The following is a 12,466-nucleotide window of genomic DNA, read 5'->3' as shown; positions in this document are numbered from 1 at the left end:
TTGAAAAACATATATACATTAAAAAATACAGTTGGTTTTATTGAATTTACTGTTACAAGTTGAAAAAAATACAACAATAGTACATTGGCTCTTTGAATGGTCCATCGACATCATTTATAAAAGCCAGATCACCTTCCTTCATTAAAAAAAGGAAAAAAAGCATTAAAAATCACAGTTGGTTTTCCTGAACTTACATTACCTTCTAAAAGCATCATAATTACAACTTTGATACAACAGAGATGAATTAATGTGGATAATTGCTGAGGTGACATTAATAGAAAAAGCATGAAATAGCAGGCTCTATTTTGCTTTGTTTCTTACGTTAGTTTGCGTGTTCTAATGGACCCTTCCCAGAGTCTCAGAGCTGGATAAACTGGTTCTGTGAACTTGCAGCGGAAGGTGTGCAAATGAGCCATGCCATTGCTAACGTTGTAGAATGAAAGGATGCCTGCTTCATAATCTAGAAAAATGCCAATGCAATCAGGATCATCTTCTATCACAATGGGGATTCTCTCTCCCTTGTGAAATGCCCAGTATTCCAAGTCAAACTTCTTAAGGCACCAAGATGCTCTATTCCAGCCCAGTCGACAGGCTTCAGAGTCTCCTTTCCTGCCAATGGTAGGGTAGGCTGCGCCAATCCACCATCCTGCTCCAGCATGAAGTAAATCAACTTCCCAGTAATGGCTCCCAGAAAGGAATGCGTCTCTGCTTAGCACTTGCCATAATTTATCAAATCTCTGGGGACCACAGGGGTAAAATATTTTCCTCCAGCTGCAGCTTACTTCAAGACGGTCATCAGACAATTTCAGTCGCGGGTGAATGCTGTCATATTCCCAGGTTGGTGACCTTGCATCTGCAGTCAAAGCCATAAACATACTTAGTACATTTCTCTTGGCCCTTGGAAGAAGTCCAAGTTACAAAATACCTGCAATGGAGCCCACAGTTGTCAGTGTCTTGGGACAGTCAGCAAGCCTGCAGTCCCAGGAACACAGGCTGGAAAAGACATGCCAAGGGGATCACAGCAGGGTACTAACATTTGCTGCCTCCACACCTTTCATCTGGGCCAACCATGGTGATAGGGACCTCAGGCACAGCACCAGAGTTGCTTTATGCTTAGGGTTAGGGCTCAGCCAGAAAGCCCACAGGTCCATGGACACTGGGCCTGGAAAAGGCATTCCAGTCTGAGCAAGGCAAGGCCCCAACATTACTGACTCTGCGTTAGGTGGGGATGGGGTTCAGCTAGCCACAGAGCCTACAGATGCAGGGACACTGGGGCTGGAAAATGTATGCCAAGTGCATAAAGCAGTGAACCAACATTGCTGCTCCCGCACCTTTCTAACCTAGGCCACCAGTGTGATGGGCACCTCCGCCGCAGCACCAAGCTGCCATTTGGGTTAAAGTCAGGATTCAGAGGCACAGAGCCTACAGCTCTGGGGACACTGGGACTGCAAAAGGTGTGCTGAGGGAATCACAGCAGGGCACCAACACTGACTCCGCTTGTTTCTAATCTGGATCACTGATAGTGATGGGATAAGGAGAAGCCATGCACAGAGAGTTACGATCCCTTGGTCTGTTCTGCCTGGAGGAGACTGAGGGGAGACCTCATTGCAGTTTACAATTTCCTTGTGAGGGGAGCAGGAAGAGCAGGCGCTTATCTCTTCTCTGTGGTGACAGTGACAGGACCAAGGGAATGGCCTGTATTTCTGTCATGCAAAGTTTAGGTTGGATATTAGGAAAAGGTTCCCCAGAGGGTGTTTGTTTTGTTTACTTTCCAGTGCCCCCAGGCTCCCCAGGGAAGTGGTCACAGCACCAGCCCTGACAGAGCTCAAGAAGCACTTGGACAACGCTCTCAGACACATGGTCCTGTGCAGGCCCAGGAGTTGGACTCTCGTGATTTTTGTGGGTCCGTTCCAGCTCAGGAGATTCTAGGACTCTAGTATACTCATACTTACGTTTTAAGAAAAGCAACCGATCAATAGGAGTCATGGTTTTCAGCATTGTCCCAGGCTCCTTCTTTGCAGTGGGATTAAGGCTACTGAAAACATCTGGGCAAAGATGAAAAGGGACAGTTTAGGGAGCCTGCCAGTTTTTCAACTATCATTTTCCAACTTCATGAACAAACTATGTTACTTTTTCTGGGGAGGAGCTACTCACTCTGTATGCTTCCAGCATTATGCTCTTTGGGTAGCATGGAGATGCTGGATTAGTGTTCCCAAGGAAATTCACTATTGAGCACACCACTAAGTAATCACACCTGATTCCTTAAAAAGTAGCCCTTATCAGAGAAAATAGGCAGCTGAAGATAGCTGCAGGTGCTTGTTGCAATGCACCTCTACGATGCTTTCTAGCAATCCTGCACACATCCTGCCACTGCAGTGGCCTTTCAGTTCAGGTCTGACCTTGTGCCCCAGCAACCTGCTACTGTCTTTTCTGTGGCAATCCTCTGATAATGGATTAAAAGGCAGCTGGGTGAAATGTGATGGCCAGCGTTGCCTGCTCACTCAAAGAGCAGCAGGATTTTCCCGTAGTTATTTAGGCTTTGTGGTTCTGAGTCCCATTAGGAAAAACTCCTTGCCTTAATAATGCCAAAGGTCATTCAAGGATGAAATAAAAGCTCAAGGACAGAAGAATTTCTAAACTGAGCATGTCAGCTCAGATCTACAGTACCAAAAGTCATCAATTTTTTTTTTTTCAGACTGAGGTAGATCACCAGATAGATCAATTAGAAGCTTTCAATTTTTAGAGGGACCCCAATACCTGAGCACTTATACACAATTGGAAGTAGCTGAGAGAATAGATACATTCTTTAGGTGTGAGGGACTACATGAAATACCTGATAGAACTGGGAGGGCAGGGGGCAGGGGAAGCAGCAGACAAACCAAAGATCATTTTCAGAGTTGGAAGAGAAACTTCTTACATTCCTAAATCAACCACTGCTACAGCAGCATTACACCCAAGCTGTCAGAAAAGAGTACCTATGCCTGAAACACTGTTTTTTCCCCAGATGATTTGGTAAAAAGTTCTGTTCTTACTTAAAAGGTATAGTCTATTTGCAAAGAGAGCAGAAGAAAGCAAAAGAGTACTCTCAGTACTCAGAGTACTCTCCCAGTTACCTTCTTTAAGCCGGGCTTCCAATGGTTTGTCTAGAATGGACTGAAGAACTCTGATGAAGTGTTTGTAATGGTTAATTAAGTGGTCAAAAGAGAGAGGTATTGGGTGCCACTCTTCTAACAGGTGCCTGGATTCCTTAATTTCCTTCTCAATTTCTGTGTACTTCTGAGGGCAGAAAACCAAATGCTACAATTAGCAGACACTGACATGAAACGACACACCACAGAGCAAGGACAGCTCCATCCCTGGGTAAACCCATGGGCCATAACAGTCAAGCTTTGTTGAGCTCAGCCTGCCTTTTAGCTCATTAGCCTGCCCATTACCTCCTCCTGCCAGTGGAGCCAGTGGCCAGGCAAGGCCAGAACCCAACAGCCATGGTTAAAAGAGATTCCTTCAGAATGGAAATTAGTTTAGCCTGGCCAGGATCCTTTGTGGGAAATTCCAGCAATGGCAAAATCAAACCATTAAGTTTTAAAAGCAATCTGAAGAATAAAATCCAACCTCCCCACAAGAAAATCTCCACAAAACCACAAAGAGCAGCTCCTGTGTGGAGGTGTGTTGCTAGCACACTCAGCAGAATGCAGGACTATATCACAGCAGTGGAAACTCAAGTCTGACACATTGCAAGGATGCAAAAATGCACCAGAGGCATCATCCTGTAAGAAATGGCATCTTTTGGCTTGTGTCAGGGCATAAGCATATGGCAACATACTCTTCCCAAGGAAGGTGAAAATCATTAGAAGAGAGAAACTGATGTTTATCTGTAGGCAAAAAGAAAAGCATTGCCCCCTCCGGTGAAGTTATGGCTATTGCTTATGGTGATTAGAATTTCTTGCAGTTAAGGAAATTACACATTTTAACTTCCCTCCTGAGATTTCCTGAGGGCTGCCTTTTATCAGATCTTCTTATTACACTGGACAAGGAAAGAATTGATACAGCATTGGTTTTTCAGATTAAAAGAGATGTATCTGTCTTTTCCATCTATGCTTAAAATTAACATGAATTTCATACAGACCTGAAATCAATGTCATAGCAAAAATACCTAATAGCTCAAAAATCAGGAACCTAATTCATTCACCAAAACACCAACACAAAGCAGATTAAAAAGCAGTTAGAAGGATGTTGCTTACATACTGAAGGATCTATAGAAGACATAACTACAGAAATTTACCAAGGACTGTCAGGGTAAGAGAGAAAGAGACCATACAATACCACCTCCAGCAAACGAATAGGATCACTGTCATGTTGTATTTGTCTGATTTGATGTGTGAGGGTGTCTAGGACTTCAAGCTGTTCTTGGCAGGACCTCAAATGCTGATCATGTGCTCCCAGGGCTTGCTGAGTCTTTTCATCAACAAAGTTTTTTGCCAAACTCTCTTCTTCCCGAAGAAGTAACTGAAGCTCAGTCATTTTTTCTGACAGCTGCCGTTTGATCATATCAGCATGTGCCTATGGATGAAGCAGAAGAATATCTTCTCCCTGCTCAACAGACCATAAACATTTCAGACACTTCTCTTTCAGACTTCCAGTGCTAAGTTTTGGTTGAATTTTACTGATTTGCTCCATTTCTTCACAAACATGTCTCTACCCCTTAAGGGAAGGCAGACATGATCTACCTGCTGATGTCTGGATGGAAAAGATTGAGGGAAGATTCCAAGATGTCTATTTATGTAGAAAAATCTGTTTTCAGCTGGAATTACCAGGGTATCAAGTACAATAAGGAGCAGACCTTGTCCTTCAATAGCAAGTCTGCTTTTAAAGCAAGCTAGAGATGAGTAGCTGGTAGGAAGAGAAAGCCTCCAAAACAAGGTGACATCAGACCAAGTCTCTAAAGCCCCCTCAAGCTCTTACTGATATTTCTGTAACAGAGCTTCTTAGAGATGCTCCTTAGAGCAGAAGCCATTTCACACTCTATAACTGAAGTGCAGCTTAGCACACATTCCCATTCTTAAGACAGAATCAACAGAACTGTTCTTGTGTTTACTCAGCTCTGAATACAGAAAATTCAATAATGCAGTTCAGTGTAATGCAAGATATATAAGTGAAGCAAGAATAACATAGGCAGCTACCTACTATTCCTCTGCACAAAAATTTCACCCTTGGTCTTCCAGAGATGTTCAGCTCATCAAGGAATGAAGACCAGGTCTTTTCTCTTTCCTTTCTTGGATAGTGTAATATATTGTGATGGATACAGGGAATACACTTTTCTCCTGAGAAGCGGTAGGTGGCGGGGTCTTTGAATAGCTACAGAGAAAACAAACTGTCTCCCCTTGGAAAATGACCATCCAGTGGAGAACGAAACCACACTTTACCTTCACATCATTTACAGCCTGCTGTATGTTTCTTTTGTTACCAGCTTCTTGCTCTTTTCTCTCTTCTAGATTCTTCAAGTGCAGTTCCATGACTTCCTATACAACAATGAAACAAAATAAAGCACTGTTTCATAACAACATCTGTAAAAACCAGAGACAACTATCCAGCTTGATTTCCATATAGGGGGGTACTGAAATACTCAGTTACAGAACCATAGAGTATTCTGAATTGGAAGGTACAACTCTTAAATGAATGGCCTTTTATGAGGCTTATTAAGGCCAGTATAGTGATGAACCATAAGGATTTCAGCATTTCACCCAGTGGTTATACTCGTAAGGTTTGGACAGCTGTGCAAATTAGCATCACCTTCTTAAGGCACAGGGAAACCCACAGTGCAAAAATCATTTTCATCTTTAAATCTTTGGCGCTACATATTTAAAGACTAATGCATTTAGCAGCTGAAGGGCAGCTAAGTACTTTAATTATTTAGAGGATAAGTGGAAGGCTCCATTTAGAATCAAAATCCAGTGAATGATCAGGATGCTTGCTGTTGTAAAAATCACCAATCAGATACCCCCCCATCACCACAGTGATGCTGTAGTCTGAATGTCTGCAACAGCTAATAGTGTCAGGATGGTTGGTAATTGCAGTCTCTGTGACACTTGGGGTGTGCCCAGCACAGCATAATCAATGTCCATAAGTAATGTCTTGCTCCAGTTTCTCACCTGCAGCCCTCTGAAATTGTCTGCCCTCTGCCCAGCAGGATGAACAGTCTTGGTGTGCCTGATAATGCATTTTTTCATTAGTAAGTGCAGGATACAGTTAATGCTGCCCCATGTCCTCAGTGCACTGGTGCTAAAACAGGCCCTCAGTAAATACCAGGAAAGCTAGCACCAGCTGTAGCTGCTATCAGTATCCTCTTCTGCAGCTGAGAACACCTGCATGCACATGTACCAGCTCACTGCAACAGCCCCAGGGCAGCACAGCATTTAAACTCTGCAGCATGGACAAAAAGAGCATGAAGTGTTGCCTCATGAGCAATGGTTTCTATTTCTGACATGCCTCCTTAGAAAACACATGCGTTCGTCATTTGATTTTGACAGAGTCAGAAGAAAATGGGCTCCCAGCAAAAGCCAGAGACTCTGCATGTGGAAGGCCGTTGGCACAAGTACATTCAAGCAACCAGCTAAGTGTTCTTGCGTAGGGAAAGACACTCATGCTATTTACTCCAGCCACAATTTTCCAGTCTTGTCCCTGAAGAACTGAAAGAGTTCTACACCACTAGAGGATTCATGACCTCTACCAGATACCAGCCTTCCTCAGTTTGTTTTGCAGCCAGACCTCATTCCCTTCCTCAGAGACTGACAAAAACCACTGAGCAAAACTCAGTCTTCCCTCTTTGCTAGTAACACCCATCACTTTGTGTATTCACAGCAGTGACCATATGCAAATACTAAGCATTTCTGGTTAAGCATTACTTTCTTTATGGAGGTACATGAAAGAGCTGCTCCCTACAGATTGAAGACCATGTCAGCAACCCGTGTCACTCACCCTGAGGAATCAACTCCAAAAACCTTCCTTAAGGGATTGCCTGGGTGCTTTAACTCATTCAAGTGAAAACACTGTGAAAGCAATGATTTCTGAGATGACACTCTGAGCTCCAGTCAGGCTCACAGGACACATATCAAGTGCAAAGAATGCTGATCCCATGTGCTGCATTCAGGAGCACAGGGAACAACTTTTTTGATTATTTTAAACAATCTCTGATCCAGGGATGAAGCTGCTGATGACCTTGCTGCTTGGTTCTCATCTCTTCTTAGCATTCACAGCTAGGATTTGCTGAAAGAGCTGTGGAAGATTCTCAGTGCAAGATGTGCTGCCTGGATGATGCCACACCACAAGGGCTGTACGGAATAACTGCTCACAGCAAACAAAATCACTGGCCAAAATACCATCTCTTAGGCTAAAACTACTGATGGTTTGTGCCTAAAATCTCTGCAGCCTTAAGCCAGTAGATGTCAGCAGACACCTCCTAGGGATGGGTCACATGGAGTACAAGTTTCTACCCCGCTCACTTCCTGATTTGGCACAGAGACAAGTCTTTATCAACAACATGCGCTTCCCTCTGTCCATCAGAGCCCCAGGGAAGCAGCAGTCTGTAGATTTGTGCACTTTGCCTCAGATCAGGCTGACACTGCACAGTACGTGCATCATCCACACATTGCCGCCCTGCCAGGAAGGGAACACAAACACAATAGTGAGTTCCCACCTGCAAGAGGGATGAAAGCACACCAGCAGGCAGGTGCAGTACTGTGCATTGCTTAGATGTCTTAAATGGTTTTACCTCTGTGCTGCTGTTTGTGGCAACCTAAATGCATGGGCTTCTGCCCTTGTAATGCTCTCTAACACAAAGTGCAACAAAATGCTCCAAAGGTTTATCATTACTTGTGTACCAGCTCACAATCTGTGTCAACTTCCAAGTAGGAAGTTCCGTAGGAACTGTTTCTTCCTAGTGTTTTCTGTAGGAAACCTCCTAGTAACACTGCTCCAAAATATCATACAAGGACTGTGGAAGAACCTGAAATTGTAGAGGGGGAAAAAAAAAAGACAAAGAAAAAAAGAAAAGAAGCTTCTGGGCATCAAACCTCTATGTTACAGTATTTTAAGTCTTCCAAGCTTAGCATCAGAGTATGCAGGCCTCAGCAAGCCTCCTGGCAGGTTCTCTAAGTAAAACAAAGCACAGGCAGGAGTGTTGGCAAGCTTGCAAAGCTTCCTGAGGGTATTTGGTGGACAACTACACTGGGATGAAGAAAAAAATCTTAGGGAAGAACTCCTGGGCTGGCCATGGCTGGGATGGAGTTAATTTTCCTCATAGCAGCCTGTGTGGTGCTGGGTTTCAGGTGTGGCTATACTATGCATGCACGAAAAACTAGGAGGGCATGCAAGCAGGAGATGACCTCTACTAATCAAGAAGGTAATCTGTACCATATAACATCTTGTCCAGCAAACTGGAAGTGGGGATTTAGGTAGGTTAGCTGTCTTCTGCTCAGGAACTGAGCTGTCTGGTGAGTGTCTGCCTTTGCATCACTTTTGATTTTTTTTTCTCTTTCCTCCACTTCTTCTTTTATTAAACTTATTTTTATCTCAACCCATTAATTTTCTTGGTTTTAATGTTCCTCTTTCCGTGTCCCACTGGGAAGGGGAATAAGCAGGCAGCTGTGTTGTGCTTAGCTGCCTACTGGGGTTAACCCACAACACCCCAGAGGAGTTATCTGAGAACTGTGCATGGGCAGTCACTGTGGTCTAGCCAGCTGCAATGATGGGGCCAGGGGGTAAATAGAAATTACCTTTCACCTTCCCCTGGGGCATCTGTGTTTCGGTCAAAGGTTTTTTCAGCCTGGCAATGAAAACAAATTCCCTGGGGCAGCCACACTCCTCTGATTCCAGGTCTGATACAAAGTCTGAGGATAAAATGCTGCTGCACATGACCTCACAGTCAACACCATTTCCTCCTTGTTCCTTGATTTATGCACCTGTTCTGTGAACGCTTGGGTGTGACTGATTAACTCTTTCCCTTTCATACGCAAATCAAACCATATCCTTGTGCAGTGGCGTCAGGCTGACCCTGTCTGTATGGGCTCTACAAAGCACTTGTTGAAGTACAGAAAGAACAGAAACTTTGTTCTGCTACTCAACACAGCCTACCAACCTTGAATTCCACAAAGCGTTTACAAGGCAAGCAAAGCAAGGCTGGAGATCGGCTTAGCACTGTGGCACTGCACTAATACCCACAGATGCCACTACCACACCCTAGCCGAAGGAAACCCGGCGGCACAAGTTTCAGGACCGAGGGGATAACGGGGAAGACAGCAGGTCAGGGAGATGGCGGCTGGTTTCCCGCGGCGCCGGGCACTCACCTGCGAGCGGCGCACGGCGTGCGGCAGCAGGGCGGCGCGGTGCCCGCGGTGCGCGCCCAGCGCCGGGCACAGAGCGCACACGCAGCTCCCGCAGTCCTCGCAGAACAGCTCCAGGGGCCGCCCGGCATGGACACCGCACACACGCGGGCCCCGCTCCTCCTGCGCCATCCGGAGCCTGCGGAACGGAGGGATGCGGGGCCGGCAGGTGAGGGAAGAGGAGGATGCGGGGCCGGCAAGTTCAGGAACAGAGGGATGCGGGGCCGGCAGGTGCAGGAAGAGGCGGATCCGGGCAGGCGGGGCAGGGAGAGCCGGATGCGGGGCCGGCGTGTGGAGGGTGTGCGCAGCGGTGCCGCGCTTCGGGCAGGCGAGCCGTGGCCGTGGTGTCTTTCAGGGTATGTGTTGTGACTTCCTATTTTTCAATTGGAGTTTTGTCCTCTGAAAGTTTATAGAAATCTAAATAGAGTGCTCATGTTCTTACAGAGTTTGCACGCTTCCATTGGCCATTGCATTCAACCAAATTCATACTAGTTTTTTTAATATGCTTTGTTATTCCTGTGAATAAAAGTAATACAGGGTATTCACACACATACAAGATGTGAAAAAATAGGAAGATACTTAAAACCCAAGCATTTTGGTGGAACATGTGAGAGTCAGAATACGTGTTAGTACATAAGAATATGCAGCACTGAGGAGCAAGGGCAGTCCTGTTGAAATCAGGCAGAATTGTATGTGTGTAAAAGAGCTGCTGACATATCCAACTATTCAGAAGGTGCTTTGTGCATACAAAATCAGGTTTTTTACTTGGAATATATTTCATACAGACTCCAGGCTACAGTCGTGGAATCTTAAAGATCACGATAGATATCTGTAGATTATTTCTCTTGTTCTGTGCACACAAAGATAAGTCCTAATGCCTGCTTTAATAAAATAAGAGTTTCACATCCTCTTTGGGACCCTGTTCTGGTGCTTGACCATCCTCAGAAAGAGAACTTTTCCTGCTGTCAATCAACATTTTTCTCATTACAGCTGGAGCCATGTTGTTTCACTGTGCCTTTCCAAGGGGAGTTTCAATCCCATCTCAATCTATGCCCATACAGAAGCTGGAGACAGCACCAAGTTCTCTGACAGAGGCTGCACAATTCCAGTTCTTCATGTGTTTGTTGAAATGCTAAACTTCAGCTCCAGTACTGTCTTTGCAGTTTCTGCAGGAGGGTTTGCCTAATGGGTCTCATCCAGAGGAATGTGTGTGTTGAGTAAACGCTCCCATCTGACCATTCGGGTGCACTCTGGCAGTCACACCACCTGAGACTGTAACTGCTGCAACTGAGGCCCCTTCACAAGGTCCACAACAAGCCAAAGGGTCCCTGCCTGACTCCCTACACACCCCACACTCACACAATCACACAAGGCTCCCTTAACAGTGCAACCCCAGGTTTCCAGTGGCAGAATCTCAGACCTCTGTATCCCTGAAGAGATTCAATTATGGTTCAGTAATACAGTAACAGCTTCAGCTGGTGTCTCAATGAGGAACCCTGAATAAAGGATTACCCGGCCTTTTACACCCTCACAACCTGTGTGACAGAAAGTCTGGGGTCCTTCTGCTGAGTTGTCAGCTCCTGCTGTGTCTCAGTGTCCAGTCTGTTACCACAGGTCCCTGTGCCCTTTCCTGTGCCAAGGGGTGACAGTTCATGGTCTCTTGCCTCAGTCTCCCATCCAGAGCTCAACCTTCAGCTCTCATTGCAACTGCACCCCGAGCTACCTGCACTGAATGTGTTCCTCATCCTATTTTCTTTTTGGATTAAGCATACTTGCTAATATATTAAAAGAAAAATAAAAAAGAAAGCTTTCATGGCATTTCACACTGCCCTTACTTACAACATTATTACAAGTAACAGAATTAAGGCTAACATTGTCATAGGACAAAAATTATTATCAAGACAAGGTCATGAAAGATTCTTGAAACTCATTTATTGTCCAACTGGTTTAGCATTCATTACTTATTGGATATGAGACTGGTGTATCCGGTTTTCCTAACACAAAACTTTAACAGCAAAATAAGAACACTAAACCAGCATATGGTCCCTCTCATTTAGGTTCTAATTTGACTTTTTATGAGAATACTTGATTAACACTACATCTGCAGGTTGTGTATAATTTACTTCTTTTTCAAGTGGGCTGTGCTGATACTATTCTGCATACTTTCTCCATTCCCTGAATCCTTTCTATATTTTATATGTAAAATACTGGCATTATTTTCCATCCAAAAGGCTGGTCTTAGATGGAATATAAGTCCTGATATAGCTTAGTGCCTTCCAAAGAGACTTTCTGTCAGTGCTACAGGTTGTGATGGAACATTCCAAACATTTTACGGTGCCAAATTTAAGGTTTGTGATAAAATTTAAGATAAATGCATATGCATATTTTAATGTCCTGTTCATCCCCTCTGCTTGTCCTGAAGATGGTGGGTGTTACAATTATATGTCATTTTCTCTGTGTTCTCAAAGACAGGCTAGTGCTCCTGCTGCAAGTGAAGCTGATTTAACTGAGTAATACGCAAATGGTCTCTGATGGGGTCATAAATTATGCTCTACCACTCCACTGGTTATTCCTTTACATTTCTGTACACACTGATTCCTGTACAGATTGAAGGGTTTTTTATAACCTAGGAGCCCAAGACCAGGAGCAGACAGCAGAGCTCCTTTTATTGCTGTGTAAGCTTATTCCTTATCCAGGTCGTATGCAAAAGACTTTATCTCTTTGTTCTTGGTTTCCTCAATCAGAGGTTTAGTCAATTCCTCAAACACAGGAATCTACAGCCAACAAAATCCCAGAGCTCTGAGCAAACTTGGTACATGCTTTTTGTGACTGGATGTGGGAGCCTAATTATGGCCTCTATTCCTTCTGGATCTAGCATTCATCATCCTTTCCCAAAGTAAAGCCTAAATATTTAACTTCTCAGGCACAGCTGAAGTTTGGATGGAGATGCAGGCTGTTCCCTCTTTTGGCAATACATAGATGCATACTGTCTAATATATAAACACTCTTGTCACAAGTAGCCAATGACAGATCATCTACATATTGCACAAGAACCAATTTGTCCAGTAATTTTATACCTTCGTTGAAGT

General features: G+C 44.4%; 1 protein-coding gene across 2 annotated transcripts; it reads right to left on the bottom strand.

Annotated features, from left to right (window-relative positions):
* Window positions 1-14: 14 nt before the first annotated feature.
* Window positions 15-9,661, bottom strand: TRIM14 (tripartite motif containing 14). Of its 2 annotated transcripts, XM_033084705.2 has the most exons (6): window positions 9,342-9,661; window positions 5,424-5,519; window positions 4,327-4,560; window positions 3,114-3,276; window positions 1,953-2,045; window positions 15-853 (listed from the first exon to the last, which is right to left on the bottom strand). In XM_033084705.2, exons 1-6 carry the CDS (start codon window positions 9,507-9,509, stop codon window positions 318-320), a joined length of 1,290 nt encoding a protein of 429 aa, XP_032940596.1. In that variant the 5' UTR covers window positions 9,510-9,661; the 3' UTR covers window positions 15-317. The 2 variants fall into 2 exon arrangements, with proteins under 2 accessions (XP_032940596.1, XP_032940597.1); XM_033084706.2 differs by lacking the exon at window positions 1,953-2,045.
* Between the last annotated feature and the right edge of the window lie 2,805 nt (window positions 9,662-12,466).

Source organism: Catharus ustulatus, chromosome Z, assembly GCF_009819885.2.
Source record: "Catharus ustulatus isolate bCatUst1 chromosome Z, bCatUst1.pri.v2, whole genome shotgun sequence".
Lineage (NCBI taxonomy): Eukaryota > Metazoa > Chordata > Aves > Passeriformes > Turdidae > Catharus > Catharus ustulatus.
The sequence above is the reverse complement of the archived record's forward strand: the minus strand, read 5'-3'. Positions and strand labels throughout refer to the sequence as shown.

Coding starts and splice junctions, on each gene's coding strand:
- TRIM14 (XM_033084705.2), bottom strand. CDS start 9,509: ATGGCGCAGGAGGAGCGGGGCCCGCGTGTGTGCGGTGTCCATGCCGGG. Junction 5,520..9,341: donor ACGCCGTGCGCCGCTCGCAG/GTGAGTGCCCGG, acceptor ATTGTTGTATAG/GAAGTCATGGAACTGCACTT. Junction 2,046..3,113: donor GGAAGCCCGGCTTAAAGAAG/GTAACTGGGAGA, acceptor ATCTTTGCCCAG/ATGTTTTCAGTAGCCTTAAT.